This window comes from Leucoraja erinacea, chromosome 26, assembly GCF_028641065.1.
Source record: "Leucoraja erinacea ecotype New England chromosome 26, Leri_hhj_1, whole genome shotgun sequence".
NCBI lineage: Eukaryota > Metazoa > Chordata > Chondrichthyes > Rajiformes > Rajidae > Leucoraja > Leucoraja erinaceus.
Genome location: NC_073402.1, coordinates 27,255,790 through 27,280,254, shown reverse-complemented (window position 1 = coordinate 27,280,254; position 24,465 = coordinate 27,255,790). Strand labels below are relative to the sequence as shown.

Here is a 24,465-nt window from a genome sequence, read left to right as displayed (position 1 = left end):
AAATCTTTTAGGACTGAGATGAGAAAAACATTTTTCACACAGAGAGTGGTGAATCTCTGGAATTCTCTGCCACAGAATGTAGTTGAGGCCACAGTTCATTGGCTATATTTAAGAGGGAGTTAGATGTGGCCCTTGTGGCTAAAGGGATCAGGGGGTATGGAGAGAAAGCAGGTACAGGATACTGAGTTGGATGATCAGCCATGATCATATTGAATGGCGGTGCAGGCTCGAAGGGCCGAATGGCCTACTCCTGCACCTATTTTCTATGTGACCTGCGTGACTTTTCTCTGGGTGCTTCGGTTTCCTCCCACACCCCAAAGACATACAGGTTTGTAGGTTAATTGGTTTGGCATAAGTGTGAAAACTGTCCCTAGTAGGAGTGTGTTAGTGAGCGGAGATCGCTGGTCGGTGGGTCGAAGGTCCTGTTTCCAAGCCGTGTCTCTAAGCTAAACTAAACAACAAAGCCTTGCCTGATCCAGCCCACGGACCCGCTTGGTCTCTGCAATAATCGGGGGCACAATAAGTAATGGTTTAAAAATAAAGGATGAGTCATACCTGCCTTTCCCACGTCTCCAGGTGCCAAGTGTTTTGAGAGCACGTCAGATGTGACAGCTCCCCAGGTATCTGGCTGTGGAGACCAACCATTGGTGTGTGAATCCATCAGCCCGCTCCTGACACAAGGGGTGGGGAGCAGGGGGTGGGGGGGTGGGGGGTGGGGAGCAGGGGGTGGGGGTGGAAGTTGATGAACCACATTTTCCTTTCACAAGAAAGGCACGCTGAGAATGGCATTGAACCCTCTACACCGTCACAAACAAGAGGCACGTGACATAGACTTTAGCACAAGGAGGGTCTGATACACACTGACCAAGAGTCCAATGCTCCAGCCCTTGCTCCATGCTCATTTAATCACTCGGCCAAGAGGGCTTTAAACTTTAGACTTTTGGAAACTGGCCCACCAAGTCGGTGCTGACCAGTGACCAGCCCCAGTACACTAGCACTATCCTACACACTAGGGACAATATTGCCGAAGCCAAGTAACAATAGACAATAGACAATAGGTGCAGGAGTAGGCCATTTGGCCCTTCGAGCCAGCACCACCATTCAATGTGATCATGGCTCATCATCCACAATCAGTACCCCGTTCCTGCCTTCTCCCCATATCCCCTGACTCCGCTATCATTAAGAGCCCTATCTAGCTCTCCCTTGAAAGCATCCAGAGAACCTGCCTCCACCGCCCTCTGAGGCAGAGAATTCCACAGACTCACCACTCTCTGTGAGAAAAAGTGTTTCCTCGTCTCTGTTCTAAATGGCTTACTCCTTATTCTTAAACTGTGGCCCCTGGTTCTGGACTCCCCCAACATCGGGAACATGTTTCCTGCCCCTAGCGTGTCCAAGCCCTTAACAATCTTATACGTTTCAAACCTATAAACCTGCACATCTATGGAGTGTGGGAGGAACCCGGAGCACCCGGAGAAAACCCACGTTGTCACAGGGAGAACGTACAAACTTTGTTCAGGCAGCACCCGTCGTCAAGATCGAACCCGGGTCTCTGAACCCGGGTGTAAGACAGCAACTCTTGCACATGGTCAATATCTCTCCATTCCCTGCCTGTCGCTGAGTCTGTCTCAATGTCTCTTGAATTTTAGTATTGTTGCTGTTATCATCACTGCCCCTGGCAGCGTGTTCCAGGCACCGACCCATCTCTGTGTAAAAAAAAAAGCTTATAAATGTAATCATTCCATCCCTTCCCTTAATGACATGCCCGCTAGTATTTGACATTTCCATCCAATGAAAAATACTCTGCTTGTCCCATAATCTTACATTACAATACTTCTGACTAGTCTTCCTCAGTCTCTGACGCTCCAGAAAACACAATCCAAATTTGTCGAACATCCCCTTACAGCTAATATCCTACTAATCCAGGCAGCATCATGGAGAACCTCTTCTGCACTCTCTCCAAAGCCTCCACATCCTCCTTGGAGCGTGGTGGCCGGAAATGCACATAGAATGTTTAACGTGTGCAGGAAGGAACTGCAGATGCTGGTTTAAATCGAAGATAGACACAAAATGCTGGAGTAACTCAGCGGGACAGGCAGCATCTCTGGAGAGGAGGAATGGGTTTCAGGTCGAGACCCTTCTTCAGACTTCAGAATGACGAAACATCACCCATTCTTTCTCTCCAGAGATGCTGCCTGTCCCGCTGATTTACTCCAGCGCTTTGTCTAACAACGATTTGTTTACATAAGTAAGTAAGTAAGTTTATTGGCCAAGTATTCACATACAAGGAATTTGCCTTGGTGCTCCGCCCACAAGTAACAACATGACATACAGTGACAGTTACGAATGACTCAGAAAACACTAAACATTAATAATAATAAAACATTAATATGCATGCATTAATAAACATGCTACGTGCATGTAAGACTTTGCTCCTTTGTAGAAGTGAGTACACGTGTGTGCTGTTGTGGTCCTGTGGATATACAGGTGGGAGGTGGTTTGTCTCCCGAACGATTTTAGTTCAGCTCAGAGCTACAGCGTGGAAACAGACTCTTCGGCCCGACGAGTCCATGCCATATCCTGGCTCTTTCCTACACAGGAGGGGCAATTTACTGAAGTCAATGAACCTACAAGCCTTTAGAATGTGGGAGGAAACTGGAGCATCCAGAGAAAACCCACGCGGTCACAGGGAGAATGTACAAACTCCGTACAGACGACATGATAAAAAAATGGTGGCCTTGAGGCGCGCGCCGGTACAGTCCCTGCTTATATGTTACGCGCTTTTGTCCTTCTATGTTAAAAACTCCTCCTGCTGCATACTCAATTACAACCGAATTGAGTTGCTCTGTGTTATTCGTGGTATGTAACTAAAGCAGTGTACCATCATGTACCAAACCCAAATACCGCCAACCCTGGTTGCGTGGCAAATAAAGATTCTATTCTATTCTATTCTATTCTATTCTATTCTATTCTACCCATAGTCAGGAATGAACCTGGGTGTAAGGTTCTGGACTCCCCCAACATTTACTCTCTGGCGCTGTAAGGCAGCAACTCTACCGCTGCGCCACCGTACCGTCTTGCACTTTAATGCTCCCCCGACATTTTCATGGCTGAGATCACAGACCATTCCTCGCACCCCTCCAGAGATACCGGAGACTCTGGAGTCTCTCTCTCTCTCTCCCTCTCTCTCGGATCGGGAGTAAGCCTTTGAGAAATGTTCCAGTGGATCCACAGCCGGGAAAGGAGTCAGTACTTCGAGGAAGAGAGTTTTATTGGCGAGCAAAGAATGAAATGATGCAAGATAAATTGGGAAATTGGAAGTCCGGGAATCATATCGGGAAACATTCCTGCGTGCAGTGTAATTATTATCGGAGTTGGTTTCCGGAGACATTTTAAGGTGCAGGGGCAGGTTGGAATGATCTGAAATTCCCAGCACCCTGCATCATGGAAGATGGACCAAGCCCGGGTTAGCCCTTGTTGGGACCAAGTGGCATCACATTGTGCATCTGAATGTGGTAACACCAGTGCTAAGGGAACGTTGAGTGGAGGTGTAGAGCCATCCAGAGAGGAAACAGTCCATTCGGCCCATCCTGCCCATGCCAACCAAATCAGTTTAGTTTATTGTCACATGTACCGAGGTACAGTGGAAATACTTTTGTTGCATGCTAACCAGTCAGCGGAATGACAATACATGATCACAATCAATCCATTCACATTGTACTGATACATAACATGAATAACATTTAGATAAAGCCAGTAGTCCGATCAAAGGTAATTCGAGGGTTTCTAATGAGGTAGAAAGTAGTTCAGGACTGCATTTCGTTGTCTCTGTACTCTACACTGACAATGACAATTAAAGTTGAATCTGAATCTGAATCTGAAGGACTGCTCTCTAGTTGTGGTAGGATGGTTCAATTGCCTGATAACAGCTGGGAAGAAACTGTCCCTGAATCTGGAGGTGCAGGTTCTCGCACTTCTGTACCTTTTGCCCGATGGGAGAGGGGAGAAGAGGGAGTGTCCAGGGTGCGACTCGTCCTTGATTACGCTGCTGGCCTTGCCGAGGCAGCGTGAGGTGTAGATGGAGTCAAAGAAAGGGAGGTGGGTCGGTGTGATGGTCTGGGCTGAGACCACAACTCTCTACAATTTCATGTGGTCTTGGATGGAGCTTGGATGTTCCAGAATCAGGCTGTCATGCATCCCGATAAAATGCTTCCGACGGCGCATCTGTAGAAGTTGGAGAGAGTTGGCCTATTGGGCCAGCTCCATCTGCCTACATTTGGCCCATAGCCCTCTAAACCATCCCTTTACCTAATTGTCTCCAAATGTTGTAATAGTCATAATTTCTTCCGCTTCTGTAACTTCCTCTGGCAGCTCTTTCCTGGTACAGGCCACACCCCCTCCCTGAGTAAAATAATTCTGCTGAGGCCCCTGTTAAATCTCTCCCCTCTCTTAAACCTCTGCCCTCTAGTTTTAGAATAGCCAACCCTGCACCAAAGCTGACCTTTCACTTCATCCATTCCCCTCGTGATCTCGGACACCTCAATGGGGTCACCCCTTAACTTCCTACGCCCCAATGCAGAATGTGCCAGCTTATCCAGTCAGCCTGGGAACATCATGGTGAATTTCCTCTGCCCCTTTTCTCAGGAAAGCTCCTGAAATTCCTTGTATGTGAATGCTTGGCTAATAAACTTGCTTACTACTAAACAGTTGTTTCAGGCACAAAATGGCTGGAATTGTCCAACATGTCCCATACTTGGTCGCGAGTAAGTGAGATTTGAGCCTAATCTCAAGACTAAAGTAATGTCTTACGGTCAAATGCTGGAAACACTCTCAGCAGGTCAGACAGATAACATCAGTCAAGAGGAAACAGAGTTAATGTTTGAGATTGATTCCCTCCATAAAGTCATGTGATAGGAGTAGAATTAGGCCAATTCGGCCCATCTAGTCTACTCCGCCATTCAATCATGGCTGATCTATCTCTCCATCCTAACCCCATTCTCCTGCCTTCTCCCCATAACCTCTGACGCCTGCACTAATCAAGAATCTATCTATCTCTGCCTTAAAAATATCCACTGACTTGGCCTCCACAGCTTCCTGTGGCAAAGAATTCCACACATTCACCACCCTCTGACTCGAGAAATTTGTCATCACCTTCCTAAAAGACCATCCTTTAATGCTGGATTCCCTCACCTTGAACCCGTACAATGGATAGATCATAGGCCATTAAATGCGGCCTTTTGAATGAATCCAAATTTTGTAGAACAAATCCTTTTATTTTAATTTTATTAATGTTTTTGTTCGTCTCTATTATTCTTATTTTAATCTTAAAATGAACGTATTTAAAACACCAAAGAGTAAAAGAAGATTCAACAAAATAATCCTCAGACAATGTCCATTCAACGCCATGGGTGTCGAGGTGAATTGGACTGTAGCCTGGCTTATGGAAGGATTGCTCAGAAGAACGATAACAGAGAGGACAGGCTGACCCTTCTCTCCCTCAGGAACAGATGGCAAGGTCTCAGATGGTCACGAGGCCAGGAATGACCAGAAGAGACTGACCAAGCTTCCGAGAATGATGGGGAAGAGAGCCAAGTCTGACGAAGGGTCTCGACCCGAAACGTCGCCTGTCCTTTCTCTCCAGAGATGCTGCCTGACCTGCCCACTGGGTCCCTCCAGCTTTTTGTGTCCACCTTCAGTGTAAAAGCAGTTCCTTGCTCCGCATTCATTCACAGGTGGGCTGGAGGAGTGGGGCAGGGGGTGGGGGAAAGGCAATGGTTAAATAGGCAGTGCTGCTTGCAGAAAGTGTGCAATCGTTTTGCCATGAGTCATGCAGGCTTGCACATTCACGCAGGGAGAAAATTAAAATGCAGAATAACAAATTGGAGTGTGACGTCGTCCTCTCTGCTTGCACACCCCTGTGGTGGCCTCCACACCTACGAATTACCTGCAGGAAGCCTCAGCACAGGTTAAATTCTATCCACTGCCCGTAACCGCGTGTCCTTCTCACGGGACGCACCAGGCATCAGAGGCCCAGAGTAAAGATCCTACAGCGAGCAAGATAGATCACTCGAGGAAAAAGACGTAGTACGGTCATGGGCAGATTCATGGGTCATTTTCGGCCCCATTTCCGTAACCGGCTTCCGTCTCCGCACCAAAGATCCCGTACAGCGGAGCAAAGATACTAGTGCGGAGACGGAAGCCGGTTGCGGAAACATCCTCGTAAAAATAAAAGTTATTTGGGAAAAATCTTCTCCTCGTTTTCAGAATTTTAATTTATTAAAACAAACTGTTCCCCCGCAACGTTGATTATACTGCGGGTCGGGTCGGGTCGGGTCGGGTTACGGAAATGGATGAAAAAAAGGCCCACGTTCCGCTCCGTTGCGTACTACACGTCAGCCCATTGCATTTAGCATGAGTGGTCTATCTTGCTCCGCTATAGGATCTTTGGCCCAGAGAAGGAGTCAAAGTTCCTCACCTGTGAATCCCAAAGTACCGCAGTAACTTAGCGGGTCGGGCAGCGTCTCTGGAGCAAAAGGATGGGCAGCATTTAGTTTTGCTTCATTTCCAGATACAACCGTGAAAAAGGGGCCCTTCGGCCCATCGGGTCCGTGCCGACCTACGGCCACCCCGTTCTATCCCACACACACACACACACGAGGGACAATTTACAGAAGACAATTAACACGACAAACCTGCACGTCTTCGGAGTGCGGGAGGAAACCGGAGCACCCGGAGCAAACCCACGCGGCCACGGGGATTACGTACAAACTCCGTACAGGCAGCACCCGCAGTCAGGATCGAACCCTGGTCTCAAGTCAAGTCAAGTCAAGTTCATTCGCCACATACACATACGAGATGTGCAGTGAAATAAAAAGTGGCGATGTTCGCGGACTTTGTGCAAAAAGACAAACAACTACAAACAGAATGGAACAGAATCACATATTATTTTAGATGCTGCCTTTGGCCGCATATTGTCTCATGTCTCGTATCGTTTATTATTGTCACATATTCGATGAAAAGCTTTGTTTTGCATGCTATCCATTGTACAGATGATTAAACCGTGCATGGATACAACCATGACAGGCAGGGCCATGGGGAAGATATCTGAGATCAGATTAAGGAGAACACAGTGGGAAATGCTGCTGTCGGAGTAGATATTTAAAGGACTGGAGCGATTGTAATGCGCGATGGCGGATCCACTCCTTTGACCCGCACACAAAGAGTCGCTTGGCCTGGGCGCCGATGTTACCACGCAGACAGGGCCCGTAGTCAGGATTGAACCTGTGACTGTAAGGCAGCAAATCCACCGCAGCGCCACTGTGCCGCCTAGGTCTGGAAAGGGAAGATTTCAGGTACATGGATAGGGCAGGTTTAGAGAATTATGGGCTGAACACAGGCAGAGGGGACTAGTGTAGACGGGGCATGTTGGTTGGTGTGGGCAAGTTGGGCCGAAGGGCCTGTTTCTATGTTTGTATGACTTTTTGACTCTAGGGTGGCATGGTGGCGCAGGGGTAGAGTTGCTGCCTTACATAGAAACATAGAAACATAGAAAATAGGTGCAGGAGTAGGCCATTCGGCCCTTCGAGCCTGCACCGCCATTCGATATGATCATGGCTGATCATCCAACTCAGTATCCTGGACCTGCCTTCTCTCCATACCCCCTGATCCCTTTAGCCACAAGGGCCACATCTAACTCCCTCTTAAATATAGCCAATGAACTGGCCTCAACTACCTTGTCACATATCGAGCGGTTCGGTGAAAAGCTTTGCTATCCATTGTACAGATGAATAAACCATACATGGATACAACCACGGCAGGCAGGGCCAAGGGGAAGATATCTGAGATGAGATTAAGAAGAACACAGTGGGAAATGCTGCTGTCGGAGTAGAGATTTAAAGGACTGGAGCGATTGTAAAGGATGGCGGATCCACTCCTTTGACCCGCACACAAAGAGTCGCCAGGGACCCGGGTTCAATCCTGACTACGGGTGCTGTCTGTACAGAGTTTGGTATGCGGTTCTCCCTGAGACCTGCGTGGCTTTTCTCTGGGATCTCCGGTTTCCTCCCACACTCCAAAGGCGTACAGGTTTGCAGGCCAACTGCCTTTGGTAAAATTGTAAATTGTCCCTAGTGAGTAGGAAAGTGTTAGTGTGCGGGAATCAGTGGTTGGGGTGGACCCGGTGGGCCGAGGGGCCTATTTCCCCGCTGTATCTCCAAACTAAAGTCTCTATATCTTCCCTTGCCTTAACATGTATCTGTACACTGTAATGGCTCAATTGTAATCATGTATTGTCTTTCTGTTGACTGGTTTGCACGCAACAAAAGCTTTTCACTGTACCTCGGTACACATGACAATAAAGCAAACTAAACTGAACTGAATGAGTTCCCAGGCCTGTGCTGATCTATCAGTAAGTCTGCCACTGAACTAATCTTCAAAGCGACAGATATCTCTGATACTGCACAGGAACATCGAGCTGCAGACTGAGCAACTGGCTGCCTGCAAGCAGCAAATTCCCACTATTACACAACAGCAGTTGAAATGAAATGAAAAACAGCCGGGCTGGGTGATGGCTCATCGGTTCTGAGCCCCGAGGTGGGTGGATTAGGGAAATGCAGCCACAATAACATCGCCCCCGCTTCATGTTACAAGCGTGGGCTGAGAAAGGACTGCAGCAACGAGTAAGCCATTGTGTTCTGGCACTCAGTATCTGGTAATTATGGTTCATCGATACTTTGGTGATTGATACTATTTTATCACGTCACAGTGAAATTCTATGTTTTGCGTACCGTACACAAGGTATGCAAACAGTCGCTACGTAAAGGGCACCGACAAGGTAACTAAGTCCCCGACAGTCCCCCTTTGTTCACAGCGGGCCCCCCACACACGCGCCAGGTCCCTCGTCATTCTCGGCGCCCCCCACAAACGCCCCCCCCCCCCCCCACTCTGGGAGTCTTTATGTTCTTGGCAGAGCGTCCTCGACAGAATTCCGGCATTCACCGTGGGCCCGTTTTCAGCCAGGAACTCTCTTGGACGGCTCCGCAGTGCTCGCCGGGAGCTTCTGACACGCCCCCCCCCCCCTCACCCCTTGACGGCCCCCCTCAACTGCAGATGCTGGAATCTTGGGATAAGAACAAAATGCTGGAGTAACTCAGCGGTGTGCCCCGCTGAGATATCTCAGTATGTCACGCTGAGTTACATCAGTACTTTGTGTGATGTTTTGGTAAACATTGCGATCGGCTTTCAGTCAGATTTCCTAAAACAACAAACATCGAGGGTCCTTTAACTTGACCGCGTGGGTTTTCTTCGGGTGCTGCAGTTTCATTGTCCCTAGTGTGTGGGATATTACGAGTGTACGAGGGTCACGGACGGCACGGACTCCGTTGGCTGAAGGGCCCGTTTCCAGCTTTGTCTCTAGTCTGAAGTCTAAATCTAAAAGCAAATGATGTCATGCCAGATCACATAGAGAATTACAAAAGGCTGCAATTAACCTGACGAGGTTAACATCAGCCAGGTAACATTCCTGGAGTCCTGGAGTCTTTCTGGAGCCATTTGAAATAAATTAGCCCTTGATTGCGTTAAAAAAAAAGCAAAGGATTCTTGTCTGAACGAGGCCTCTAAGTATAATTCCCAGATTGCAAATATCCCGCCCACTTTTATACAGCCTTTCGGCTCATTGAGTTTTGCAAACCCTAATCTTGCACCATTCTTAACTGGATTGAGAGATAAACCCAGACATTACTGAGTGAATGGGTCTTCCTGATGTAATGGAATCAAAGAACGATACTGCTCAGAGGGAGGCCATTCAGCCCATCACCTCATGCTGGCTTTTTAAAGTAAATATATTCCATCTATCCTTTTTCTTTTGTTGGGCCAAATTGTATTTCCCATTGATCGGGGAGAGAAGGAATGGGTGACGTTTCGGGTCGAGACCCTTCCTCAGCCAGAGTCAGGGGAGAGGGAGTCAGGAGATATGTGGAAGGGTTAGGTGTGAAAAAGACAGATCAAAGGAGGCGGTGAACACGGAAATGTAGAATGGATCATTGTGAGCTGAGGGGAAGGTGACAACGAGGGGAAGGTGAGATAGTTTCCTCCAGTTTTCTCCAGAACATACTGGTTTGTAGCAAAGACCCTACAGCGAGCAAGATAGATCACTCGACGAAAAAGACATAGTACGGTCATGGGCAGATTCATGGGTCATTTTCGGCCCCATTCCCGTAACCGGCTTCCGTCTCCGCACCAAAGATCCCGTAGCGGAGCAAAGATACTAGTCCGTAGACGGAAGCCGGTTGCGGAAACATCCTCGTAAAAATAAAAAGTTATTTGGTAAAAGTCTTCTCCTCGTTTTCAGAATTATATAATTTATTAACACAAACTGTTCCCCCGCAACGTTGATTACACTGCGAGTCGGGTCGGGTCGGGTCAGGTTACGGAAATGGATGAAAAAAATGCCCACGTTCCGCCCCGTTGCGTACTACACGTCTGCCCATTGCATTTAGCAGGAGTGGCCTATCTTGCTCCGCTATAGGATCTTTGGTTTGTAGGTTCTTTGGCCCCATGGTGCGTAGGGGAGTGGATGCGATAAGTGGAACAACATAGAACTAATGTGGACAAAAGTGCTGGAGAAACTCAGCGGGTGAGGCAGCATCTATGGAGCGAAGGAAATAGGCAACGTTTCGTCCCGAAACGTTGCCTATTTCCTTCGCTCCATAGATGCTGCCTCTCCCGCTGAGTTTCTCCAGCACTTTTGTCTACCTTCGGTTTTCCAGCATCTGCAGTTCCTTCTCAAACATAGAACTAATGTGACCGGGTGATCGATGGTCAACGAGGACTCGGTCGGCCGAAGGGCCAGTTTTCATGCTGTATCTTTCAATCAATCGAAAGAGTGGATCTGAGCGAGTCAGTATTTGAAAACAAGAGGGATTTTCTCCTTTCTGGACCTATCATGGTTCTTTGTGCAGGAAGGAACTGCAGATGCTGGTTTAAACCGAAGATAGACACAAAAAGGCTGGAGTAACTCAGCGGGACAGGCAGCGTCTCTGGAGAGAAGGAACGGGTGACGTTTCGTGTCTTGACCCAACAAGGTAATTAGAGAGGCTGCTTGGAAATGTATAGTATGATACGAAACAGGAACGTGGAAGGTTCACATTTACCCACGTTCCTGCAACCTCACGTCATAGTAATTTCACTTTTCTACATTCTCAACCTTGGCCTCTGGGCGCTGGCCCTTCACTGTTGCCACTCCCAACATTAATGACGGGATGACTTATTTTCCACCATCTCCTCCCCTCCCCCATGCACTGTCTAATGAGAAGTTGCAGTAGAGATACAGAGAGGAAGCAGGCCATTCGGCCCATCGAGTCCGCACCAAGCAGCGATCCCCGCACACTAACCCTCTCCTACACACACTAGGGACAATTTCACACGTACACCAAGCCAATCGGCCTGTACGTCTTCAGAGCGTGGGTGGGAGATCGCAGAGAAAACCCAGAAAGATCGCGTAGAGAAACAGCGCCCGTAGTCGGGATCGAAACCCTGGTCACGTGGCGCTGTAAACACTGTAAGTCAGCAACAGCGCTGCCGTACTTCGACAGTGTCGCTGCAAACCGGGTCATCCAAAGGCCTTGGCAGCTGGCCATGACTGGCGAAGTGTTGCGCATCTCAAGGCCACAGTCATTGTTCCCTGGTTGTTCCATGGACAAGTTGGGCCGAAGGGCCTGGGTCCATAATGTGTGACTCTAATGTAGGAATGTCAATGAAAGTGCCTGGGTGCAGGGTGGCCAAAGCTGCCTCACAGCTCAGCATCACCGGTTCCTCGCTCCCCCTCCATTTGTCAAAGAAGCGTGTTGCGGAGGGCGCTCAGCAGGCCACTGCTCTCACCCCAACCATGTTCCCTGGTTGTCCTCCATGGACTAAGGTCTCTCGTTGGCTGAACCAGCAGGTCGAAGGAAGCTTCTTCCCTAGCGGCTGTCACTCTACCAACAACGTACCTCGGTGACTGCCAATGTGTGACTCTAATGTAGGAATGTCAATGAAAGTGCCTGGGTGCAGGGTGGCGCAGTGGTAGAGTTGCTGCCTCACAGCTCCAGAGACTGAGGGAGCTAGGTTAGATCCACAGATGCTGTCGGTACAGAGTTAGAACGTTCTCCCTGTGACCATGTGGGTTTTCTCTGGGTGCTCCGGTTTCCACCAACACTCTAAAGACCTAGAGGTTTGTAGCTTAATTGGCTTCGGTAAGTTGTAAAAGTCGTGGCCCATTATGACGCACTGTAACACTGGTTTACGCCCATTTATTACGCACTGTAGCACGGTCCTGTGATCAATTATAGTGGACAATCCTCCAGCCCATTCTCATGCATTGTCACACTGGGCCCCTGGGTCCAGGCTCAGCTGCCAGACCGCACCGAGCTGCAGACAGGGAGAGGAACACAAGGTTACATCCCATCTGTGGGAGGTGTTGCTTAATCGGACGGCAGGAGGTTGCCTTGACCATGCCTGGAATGTAGATGCGTGGGTGAGTGAGTGCTTTGAGCTCTGGTCTATGTCATGTTTGCCTGTGGCTCAGACAACTCAGAAATTCGAAAACAGGAAGGTTTCAAAACGGTGGAAAATAAGTAATTCCGTCATTAATGTTGGGAGTGGCTACAGTGCAACAGTGAAGGGCCAGCGCCCCAGAGGGCTAGGCTGAGAATGTAGAAAACAGGAATGGCCGTGACGTGGGGTTCAGGTACGTGGGTAAATGTGAAACCTGCCACGTTCCTGGTTCGTGTCACCTGACCACATTTCTGAGCATCCTCCCTAATGACCTTGTTGCACGAGCCAGCACAGTCTCACCTTGCTAGATATGGGAGAGGCATACACTTATCTCTCGTAAGGCAGCAACTCTAGAGGTGGGATGGCTTATTCTCATTGCTACACAACGATGGCTCCTTTCATCTGGCTGCCCTCGATTACACCTTTAATCCCTTCTTGTCAGTAAATTCATTAGGTCATAAGATCATAAGTGACAGGCGTAGCATTAGGCCATTCGGCCCATCAAGTCTACTCCGCCATTCAATCTGATCTATCTCTCCCTCTTAACCCCATTCTCCTGTCTTCACCCCATAACCTCTGACATAGATCAGCCATGATTGAATGGTGGACTAGACGAAGGGCCGAATGGCCTAATTCTACTATCACTTATGATCTTAGGGACCCGGTTCAATCCTGACTACGGGCGCTGTCTGTACGGAGTTTGCACGTTCTCCCGCGAGGTTTTTCTCCGAGATCTCCGGTTTCCTCCCACACTCCAAAGACGTACAGATCTGCAGGCTAATTGGCTTGGTGTAAATGTAAATTGCTCCCAAGTGTGTGTGGGATAGTGTTAGTGTGTGGGGATCGCTGGTCGGCACGAACTCAGTGGGCCGAAGGGCCTGTTCGTCTAAAACGAAAAAAAAACTAAACCTCTCAGACCTCATCCTTACAATTCGACAGAAGCACTGTAAAATGATGAGCCGGGAGGAGCGTGTTTGACTTCTCCAACCTGTGACCTTAAACAGTGTTAGGAGTCGTGAAGAATTTAAAAAAAAACATGCCAGGCCACTATTCTGCAGAGGCAGAGAGTGATGAAAGAAATACATTGTGAAGCTGATGTAACACAAGATACACTTTGAACTTTCTGTTGTTAGACTCTTGTTCTCCTGCTCGACATCTCTGACGTTTGCAGACCCTGCAGTAAATCATAAACCGTCTGGAAACCGTGGAGTCACAAGGTCATCATTTTTTGCTCATTTAAAAAAAAAATCTGCAATTGCAACACGACCTTTAAACACTTTGGAATGCAGAAACAAGGAACTGCAGATGCGGGTCTGCAAAGAGAAAGACACAAAGTGCTGGAGTAACTCAGAGGGTCAGGCAGCACCTGTGGAGAACATGGATAGGTGATGTTTCGGGTCGGGACCGAACGGTGTCAGGGGGTATGGGGAGAAGGCAGGAGAATGAGATCAAGAGGGAAAGATAGATCAGTCATGATTGAATGGTGGGGAGTAGGGTTGATGGGCCGTATAGCCTAATTTTGCTCCTATAAATAATGACCTTAGGAATAAGGGTTCCAACCAGAATTATTGCCTACACATGTTCTCCACAGATGCTGCCTGACCCGCTGAGTTACTCCAGCACTCTGTGAAACGTCACCTATCCATGTTCTCCACAGATACTGCCTGACCCGCTGAGTTACTCCAGCACTCTGTGAAATGTTACCTATCCATGTTCTCCACAGATGCTGCCTGACCTGCTGAGTTACTCCAGCACTCTGTGAAACGTCACCTATCCATGTTCTCCGCAGATGCTGCCTGACCCTCTGAGTTACTCCAGCACTCTGTGAAACGTCACCTATCCATGTTCTCCACAGATGCTGCCTGACCCGCTGAGTTACTCCAGCACTCTGTGAAACGTTACCTATCCATGTTCTCCACAGATGCTGCCTGACCCTCTGAGTTACTCCAGCACTCTGTGAAACGTTACCTATCCATGTTCTCCACAGATGCTGCCTGACCCGCTGAGTTACTCCAGCACTCTGTGAAACGTTACCTATCCATGTTCTCCACAGTTGCTACCTAACACGCTGAGTTACTCCAGCACTCTGTAACGTCACCTTTCCATGTTCTCCACAACATTGAACCCTCAGAGTTACTCCAGTCTCTGGCAGGGACGCTGTGAAACTTTATCAATTCAAACCAGATGCTGGTAAACGCGTTCAGTCTGTGAAAAACTCATCCATGTTTCCACAGATGAATGCCTGACCTGTGGAGTTACTCCAGCACTCTGTGAAACGTCACCTATCCATGTTCTCCATGGATGCTGCCTGACCCTCTGAGTTACTCCAGCACTCTGTGAAACGTCACCTGTCCATGTTCTCCATGGATGCTGCTGATCCTCTGAGTTACTCCAGCCCTCTGTGAAACGTCACCTATCCATGTTCTCCACAGATGCTGCCTGACCCGCTGAGTTACTCCAGCACTCTGTGAAACGTCACCTATCCATGTTCTCCATGGATGCTGCTTGATCCTCTGAGTTACTCCAGCACTCTGTGAAACGTCACCTGTCCATGTTCTCCACAGATGCTGCCTGACCCTCTGAGTTACTCCAGCACTCTGTGAAACGTCACCTGTCCATGTTCTCCACAGATGCTGCCTGACCCATCTGAGTTACTCCAGCACTTAGGGTCTTTTTTATTGAACTCTCAGCAGAATGGCAGGGATACTATCCTCAGTCAAGATATATGAAACATAAACATCCGCTGAAGCACAAACTCCCCCTTGTGGACATTCATACACGAGAAACATTGTTAAGTGAAATTAGGTGCAGGAGTAGGCCATTCGGCCCTTCGATTACATGACTCCCCCTTGTGGACTTAGCTCCATTGAGAGGGGAAAGATATATATATTCTATGCAAAAACCCCCCACATTTCATCCATGCTTTGCTTTCTGTGTAAACTCAGTGGGTGCCATATGCAACAAATATGGAACGAGGGAAATATAGACATATATGTAAATGTCCAGCCTTTACATATATATAAATACATTATAAACACACATATATATCAAGGGTGTTTTATTGTATACTATCCTGAGATATAGAACAATTACATATAATTCATATATATTCTATGCAAAAAACCCCCACATTTCATATGTAGACAAAAATGCTTGAGAAACTCAGCGGGTGCAGCAGCATCTATGGAGCGAGGGAAATAGACAACATTTTGGCCCGAAACGTTACCTATTTCCTTCCTGAAGGGTTTTGGCCCGAAACGTTGCCTATTTCCTTCGCTCCATAGATGCTGCTGCACCCGCTGAGTTTCTCCAGCATTTTTGTCTACCTTCGATTTTCCATGATCTGCAGTTCCTTCTTAACCACATTTCAAATGTCCTGAAATATGGAATTATATATAAATATAGAGACATATAAATATATATTTATAAATATAAAATTGTTCCATAAATCAGGACATATGACAATAAAACTCTCTTGAATATATACATCTAATATATATATAAAAAGACTGGAAATTTATGGCTTGGAAGGCAGGAGATTGATGGAGGTCTGTAAAATCACGTGGGGATTATATATATTACACACCTCCATAGGATCATCCTTCAGTCTCCTACGTTCCAAGAAATACATTTCCAGCGTGCGAAGGAACTGCAGATACTGGTTTAAACCGAAGATAGACACAAAGAGCTGTAGTAACTCAGTGGGTCAGGCAGCTTTGAAGGAAATAGGTGAGTTAGTCCAGCACTCTGTGAAACGTCACCTATACATAAAAGGCACCTATTCCTTTTCTCCAGATTGCTGCCTGACCTGCTGAGTTGCTCCAGCATTTTGTGCATTCTTCACAATCCACCTGTACATGTGCTCCTAGATCCCTCTGCTCGACAACACTCCCCCCAGGGATCTGCTATTCAATGTGAAGAAACATGGAAGATAGGCGCAGGAGCAGGCCATTCGGCCCTTCGAGCCAGCACCACAATTCAAAAAGATCATGGCTGATCATCCAAAATCAGTACCCCATTCCTGCTTTCTCCTCATCAGTCTGAAGAAGGGTTTCAGCCCAAAACATTGCCTATTTCCTTCGCTCCATAGATGCTGCCACACCCGCAGAGTTTCTCCAGCACTTTTGTCTACCTTATCCTCATACCCCATGGTTTCATTAGCCCTAAGAGCAATATCTACTCTCTCTAGAAAACATCCAGTGAATTGGCCTCCACTGCCTTCAGTGGCAGAGGAATCCACAGATTCCCAACTCTCAGCATCTCAGTCCTAAATGGCCTAGCCCAAATTCTGAACTTCACAGACTTCACACGGACTTCTGAAACACTTGATTGCAAAGTGCTTTGTGGTGTGCTGAAGGGTGCTTTAAGATTTGTAGTCTCTTTCGTCCCAGCTGGTCACCAGCACCGTGCTAAACCAGCAATGTGTGTAGTTTGGTTACATCCAGGACAAGGCAGCTCCAAGCACAGACCATTGTGAAGCTTCTTAACATGAATCGGCAGAGACAGCTTGACTGCTCCATAATTAAAAGTACAATTACTCTTTAAACAGTGAGGCAACACACATTTTGGGAATATTAATTCTTTTGCTCAATCAGAACAATATTGTCTTCGTGCCTTTTTAAATATTCAAACATCTGGTGCATTAATGAATAGCAAGAAAACTGAAATTCAGCTTTTCCACGGATAATGAATTCAAAAGGTTCGACATGGATGCTCGACATTAACATCTGTTTTTTCTGCGATTGAAGGTGTTTTAATTCAATATTGCATTGTGCCATTATTTGTTGCTATTTTATGAGTATTTTTGTCTAAACTGCCGGGACAAATTGGGAACAGAGCAGTCAATCAGCCGTTGGGGCAACAGATGCTTCAAAGCTATTCATTTTCACAAATATCCTTACAAGTAACTTCCCATCAAATCCCCCATTTTACATAGAAACATAGAAATTAGGTGCAGGAGTAGGGCATTCGGCCCTTCGAGCCTGCACCACCATTCAATATGATCATGGCTGATCATCCAACTCAGTATCCCGTACCTGCCTTCTCTCCATACCCTCTGATCCCCTTAGCTACAAGGGCCACATCTAACTCCCTCTTAAATATAGCCAATGAACTTGCCTCAACTACCCTCTGTGGCAGAGAGTTCCAGAGATTCACCACTCTCTGTGTGAAAAAAGTTTTTCTCATCTCGGTTTTAAAGGATTTCCCCCTTATCCTTAAGCTGTGACCCCTTGTCCTGGACTTCCCCAACATTGGGAACAATCTTCCTGCATCTAGCCTGTCCAACCCCTTAAGAATTTTGTAAGTGTTTTGACAGACGATTACCAGTTTCTGGATGATGCAAGTGTGTTTAATGTACTGAGCTGGCTTTTTCAATTGTCACCCTTTGCCCTAAACCCCAACCCTAAATCCTTCTCTGGAACTTGCTACTTTGACAACTATTTCATTATTGTCATGTCCACCAAGGTATCAGCAGTAAACTTTGTTTTGCAGGCTATCTGACCAGATAATGCTACATGTAGTGCTGGCATGGTGGCAGAGTTGCTGCCTTACAGCGCCAGAGACACGGGTTCGATCCTGACCACGGTCTCTGTCCGTACGCAGTTTGTACGTTTGCCTGGGCTTCCTCCGGGCGCTCCGGCTTCCTCCTGTGACGTGGAGGTTTATTGGCTACTTTGTAGGCTAACGGATAGGATAGAACCACGGGTGATCAATGGCCAGCATAGCCTCGGTGGGCCGAAGGGCCTGTGTCCACGCTGTATCTCTAAACTAAACTAAGCGTAAATGTAATCACGTCAAACTCAAGTACAACTGTAGAGCAAAATGGTGCAGAGTGCAGAATATAGTTCTCAGCATTGTAGCACATCAGCTCCATAGACAGAGTCCAATGTCTACAATGGGGTAAATTGGACTGGACCCCAAGCTGATGGTGGGAGCGTTCAAAAGCCCGATAACCGAAGGAAAGAAACTGTTAGACGATCTGGAGTTCTGCATTTTTGCGTTTGATCACCTCATCTAAATGCTCCTCCATTCATTCTCCTGATGTCCACATTGTGCAGGTGTATGAGCACACAGAATGGCCCTATCACCATGCGCAGGCTCGGCGATCGTTTCGCTGAACACCTCCGCTCTGCCCGTCTTAACCTACCTGATCTCCGATGATGGCTCAGCCTCCTCCATTGCCAGAGTGAGGCCCAGCGCACATTGGAGGAACAGCACCTCATATTTCGCTTGGGTAACTTACACCCCAGCGGTATGAACATTGACTTCTCTAACATCAGATAGCCCTCGCTTTCCCTCTCTCTATCCATGCCCTTCCCCTTCACAGTTCTCCCACTAGTCTTACTATTCTACATTCTACTCCCCCACATTCTATCTTTGTCCCTGACGTCAGTCTGGAGAAGGGTCTCGACCCAAAACGTCGCCCATTCCTTTTCTCCAGGGATGCTGCCTCACCCGCTGAGTTACTCCAGCATTTTGTGTCACCGCCCTGTTCATCAACTTGAAAGCCCAGGAACGAAGGAGGGGAGACGATAGAGAGTTGTAGAACAGCGCGTTCCATCACAGGTACTGACCGCCCCACTACCGCCAGGGATCTCTCGGAGTCACTCCTGGAGTAATCTCCCCTCTCCGCCCCAAGAAGATTAATCCTAGCTTCTCTGGTTGGCTTCTCTCTGCTTAAAACAGGAATGCAGAGGGCGAATTCCCTCTGCTATCATCTGCAGTCCAGGACTCACAATTTAGATGTCTTTACTGTGTAAACCGCTACTATTAAATCTCCATTAAAGTGCTCGCTTTCACACTTCACGCACACAGAATCATCGCAGGCAGGCTGCCAGCACCATGTTATTCTTCAAAATCAATTGATTGGAAAATCCCGGATGAAAGGGCGCCTTACAGCTTGGGAGAGCGCATTCGGAAAAGATGCTCCTGAAATATTCCGGTCCACCCTCACTCGACCTAAAGGCGTTAGTTACACTGCACTGTTGCTCAACACATTATTCGCGATGACCTCGATGCGAACCGCAAAGACAATCATTTCATAGGTTCTAGGAGCAGATTTAGGCCATTCAGCCCGTCAAGTCTACTCTGCCATTCAATCATGGCTGATCTATCTTTCCCTCCCAACAGACGGCTGTGGGGGGGGCAAGTCAATGGATATTTTTAAGGCAGAGATAGATGGACCCTTGATTAGTAGACGGGTGTCAGGGGTTATGGGGCGAAGGCAGGAGGATGGGGTTGGGAGGGAGAGATAGTTCAGCCATGATTGAACAGCATAGTTTTGATGGGCCGAATGGCTCAATTCTGCACTTATAGAAACATAGAAATTAGGTGCAGGAGTAGGCCATTCGGCCCTTCGAGCCTGCACCGCCATTCAATATGATCATGGCTGATCATCCAACTCAGTATCCAGTACCTGCCTTCTCTCCATACCCTCTGATCCCCATAGCCACAAGGGCCACATCTAACTCCCTCTTAAATATAGCCAATGAACTGGCCTCAACTACCCTCTGTGGCAGAGAGTTCCAGAGATTCACCACTCTCTGTGTGAAAAAAGTTTTTCTCATCTCGGTTCTAAAGGATTTCCCCCTTATCCTTAAGCTGTGACCCCTTGGCCTGGACTTCCCCAACATCGGGAACACTAAATACAAGTCTCTCCATTAATTCATTATGGTCCATGGGAGCTTAATTTGACAACAGCCCATAGGTATTCCATTGTTATAAATCACTTTGGGACATGTGGCAGTAATTTAGATAAGGGATACAGCACAGAAACAGGCCCTTCGGCCCACTTAGTCTGCACCCACCAGCGATCCCTGCACATTAACACTATCCTACACACACTCAGGGCAATTTACATTTTCTACCAAGCCAATTAACCTACAGGCCTGTGCATCTTTGGAGTGGGGTGGAAACCAAAGATCTCAGAGAAAACCCGCGCAGTCACAGGGAGAACATGCAAACTCCGTACAGACAGCACCCGTAGTTGGGATCGAACCGGGGTCTCTGGCGTTGTGAGCGCTGTAAGGCAGTGACACTACCGCTGTGCCACCGTGTCGCCCGTGGTAATGGAATGTAACACGCTCTCTTCTTTGGCTTGTGGTGAATCACGTGCAGGAAATTATTTTTCAAATCAACACACAATCTACTATTAAAACTGGCGGCAGCCTTCATTTTATTTTCCCATCAGCTACTACAAAATTCAGTGATAATCTTGTACACCAACATTTTCAAAGATAATGTGTGGCAGAAAAGCTGTGATACACATTCGGTAGGTTGTCAAAAAAAGTCTTAAGGCGTCTAGCCCGGTGGCTGTATTCACAAGACAGGTCCAAGCCTTGGAAAAGTGCTGGAACTGGAACAACATTCCCGCTCCCTCAGCCTCCCTGGTAAGCCCCACATCCAACCTGGCATTGAGTACCACCAGGGTCAGCTCGGTTTATTGACGTTGGTGCATTGAGGTGGAGGCCAGGCATTTCATCATTGCAGGGCCGCTGGTCACCACCCATGCATCTCCTGCTCTTTACCAGGGCAGCATCTACGCAAGGAGATCGCCACAACTGGGGGTGTGCCCCCTCCATCTCGCACCTTCCCAACGTTGCGCCCCGTCGCTCCGCTGGGTCGTTGTGGTGGCATTTCTCCCCGACGGCACTGCGGGAGTACTTTCACCAGTCAGGCCACGGCAGTACACCAACCGGACTCCCCATCACCTTATCAAGGGCGATTAAAAATGGATGTCGAATGCCACATGTGCCAAACAATGCCCATAGCCAACGAAATAAACATCTCAGCTACCTTCCTGCCTACTGGGCTGTGTTTGTGTTACTGCAGGGTGACGCAAGCCAAGGGGAAAGGTTCATCGCTGTTAAAAAGCCCAAGAACTCAATGACCTCTTCTTGAGAACGTTCCCATGGTATCTGTTGAACTTAGTGACAGTTCATTATCAATGTTCCCCAGCAACCCAATATAACAAACGCCTGGTCTTCATAGAAACATAGAAAATAGGTGCAGGAGTAGGCCATTCGGCCCTTTGAGCCAGCACCGCCATTCAAAATAATCATCCAAAATCAGTACCCCGTTCCTGCTTTTTCCCTCATATCCCTTGATTCCGTTAGCCCCAAGAGCTAAATCTAACTCTCTCTTGAAAACATCCAGTGAATTGGCCTCCACTGCCTTCTGTGGCAGAGAATTCCACAGATTCACAACTCTCTGGGTGAAAAAGATTTTCCTCATCTCAGTCCGAAAAAGCCTACCCCTTATTCTTCAACTGTTCTGGTCCTGGTTCTGGACTCTCTCAACATCTGGAACATCTTTCCTGCAACCGGAGCTTACAAAGGCAACAATCTTTTAGCAGGTTCCCATTTTCTTCTTGGGATGAGCGATGGAGGACAAGCACGGAGGGGGAAAAGCACAACCCCGCCAACTGATGGGCCACAGGTGAACCTTCCAGCACCAAGAGCACTGCTCGCCAGAGTCACAGCGCACGTTCATCGGGCTCCTCAAACCACCCAACTCAGTAGAACTTCTGGAGTGTCCTCCAGATCTTCATGGGTGATGCAAGAAGCATCTCCACCTTGCCCACCCCTCTAGCACTAATCCCACCCCAGCCCTGATAGCTTCGAAACGTCAAACAGCACAACCACCTAAAGGACCGGATACAAACCATCGCCAGGACATCAAGAATGGGCTGGAGGTACCACCCTCCCAACCTTGACCCCTGCTCACCATTCACCCTGTGGCCCGGTCACCTCAAATGCATAGACAAGGCCACAAAACCCCAACAACATGGACCACGTGGTCAACTGGGTTACTCTTACCCCTACCACAAATGACAACCATTTATCCAGAAAATACATCATGGAACAATAAACTCCCCCCCTCTCCTCCCAAAAATATCAGATGATACCTCAGAGGTTATCTGCCTCCTGAAATATCTTATATCCTCTCAGACAATAGGTATCACTGAACATTGGGGACATTGGAACCCCAGTTGACATTTCTTCATCCAGGTTTGCTGTTGCAATGGAAACCATTTGGGGAGTGACAGTGAAACCAAAGCCAAGGGGGACAGGCCTACTGACTTGAGATGGTTTGGAATCCACTTATGGGTTCATAAGTTGTAGGAGCCGAATTAGGCCATTCGGCCCATCAAGTCTACTCTGCCATCCAATCATGGCTGGTCTATCTTTCCCTCAACCCCATTCTCCTGCCTTCTCCCCATAAACCTTGACACTCTTACTAATCGATCAAACTCCACCTTAAAAAACATCCATCGATTTGGTCACCACAGCTACCTGTGGCAATGAATTCCACAGATTCACCACCCTCTGACTAAATAAAAATGTCCTTATCTCCTTTCTAAAGGTATGTCCTGTTATTCTGAGGCTATGGCCTCTGGACCTAGACTCTCCCACTAGTGGAAACATCCTCTCCACATCCATTCTATCCAGACCTTTCACGATTACGTCAGTCATTTCTTGGCTAAGGAGGGGGAGGGGAGGAGGGGGAGAGGCAAATTGTGTGGTAACTGCTGTTATGGCACCAAATCCTGTTTATCTGTGGAATGGATTCCAAAGAGTGGAAAACTATTGCCAAAGTCATGAGTTTGAGTTTAGTTCATTGCCACCTGTACCGAGGTACAGTGAAAAGCTTTAGTCCTGAAACGGAGATCACCAGCATAAACACTGGCGCTAACCACAAAACCGCCAGGAAATTAGATAAAGAAAGGGATTGGGGGGGACAATTGATTTCATTTGGACTTGCAGTGACATAAGACTGAATCACAGTGGCCCTTTAGAAGAAAGAAAATTGGTGCAATGTACACACACCTGGGTAAGCATGTAGTGAACCTCAAACACAAACAGAACCAGAGAATTCTCCCAACCAGCCTTTTCTTGCATCGCATCCAGTCAACGGCCTTGCCTGTGTCCACATCTTGGTGCTCATGACATTAAAACCGCAAAAGGCCAGTTGTAGTTGGAAGAATTGCAGCAATCTTTGCAACTCAGCTTCAGCTTGGACTGAAGTCTTTGGTAAAAGAGAGATAAAAAAAAAGAAAAAACCCTAAAAAAAAACTGCACATATTTCTTTTCCAACTGGACAATGGGAGCAGACACCATCCCCTCTCTTGGCTGGTTACAAAGTTAAACGCTGGGGCCCACAACACCAACTGCTCCACTTGTCCTTGGCCTGAGCCGGTGGTGGCGCCACCTGCCTGTAAGTGTTAAAACATTCCTCATTCCATGGGCGTTCACCTTGCATGGGGGGAGATGGACTGCTTTGTGAATACAGCCAGTCGCAATGGACATCCAACATCAGAGGGCGCCACTGTACCTGCCTAATCCTAAAAGTACCAAAATTCTCTGTTGTTCTGTGAAGTTTCAATGACATTTACAACTGGTTACCACTGAGGTTTCTTTGTCTGAATTCCCTACAATCCTCCTGTACGTCTCTCTCCCTCTCCCTCTCCGTCACTCCGTGCCTCATGGAGCGTTCTGATTCTTCGACAATATCCCCAAACAGTGTCTGCTCTTGGTGCTCTGTTGCAGACCATTGCCTGTGGCCCTAGTTTTCTGCGCCCCGGCTCCCTACGACCAGGAAGTCCCCTGTTTACCCTGACCTGGAGAGGAAAAAAAGCTGCAGTCAATTAAACACGCAACTGAAAAAAAAATAAAAAAATTTTAAATGGTTTTAGGAGGATGGATGTTGCCAGGGCTCGAGGGTGTGAGCAGTAGGGAGAGGTTGAGCAGGCTGGGACTCTATGCCTTGGAGCGCAGGAGGATGAAGGGGGAGTTCTTATAGAGGTGTACACAACCATGAGGGGAATAGGTCGGGTAGAAGCAGAGTCTCTTGCCCAGAGTAGGTGAATCGAGGACCAGAGGACACATAGGTTTAAGGTGAAGCGGAAAAGATTTAATAGGAATCTGAGGGGTAACA

At 47.8% G+C, this 24,465-nt stretch overlaps 1 protein-coding gene across 1 annotated transcript in view; it reads right to left on the bottom strand.

Annotated features, from left to right (window-relative positions):
- Positions 1-20,680: 20,680 nt before the first annotated feature.
- Positions 20,681-24,465, bottom strand: part of LOC129709873 (sodium/potassium-transporting ATPase subunit beta-1-interacting protein 1) — a 320,616-nt gene continuing 316,831 nt past the window's right edge. The window contains exon 8 of the mRNA XM_055656507.1: positions 20,681-24,148. Coding sequence (XP_055512482.1) covers positions 24,117-24,148 — 32 coding nt within the window. The 3' untranslated portion in view covers positions 20,681-24,116. The remainder of the gene's footprint in view (positions 24,149-24,465) is intronic.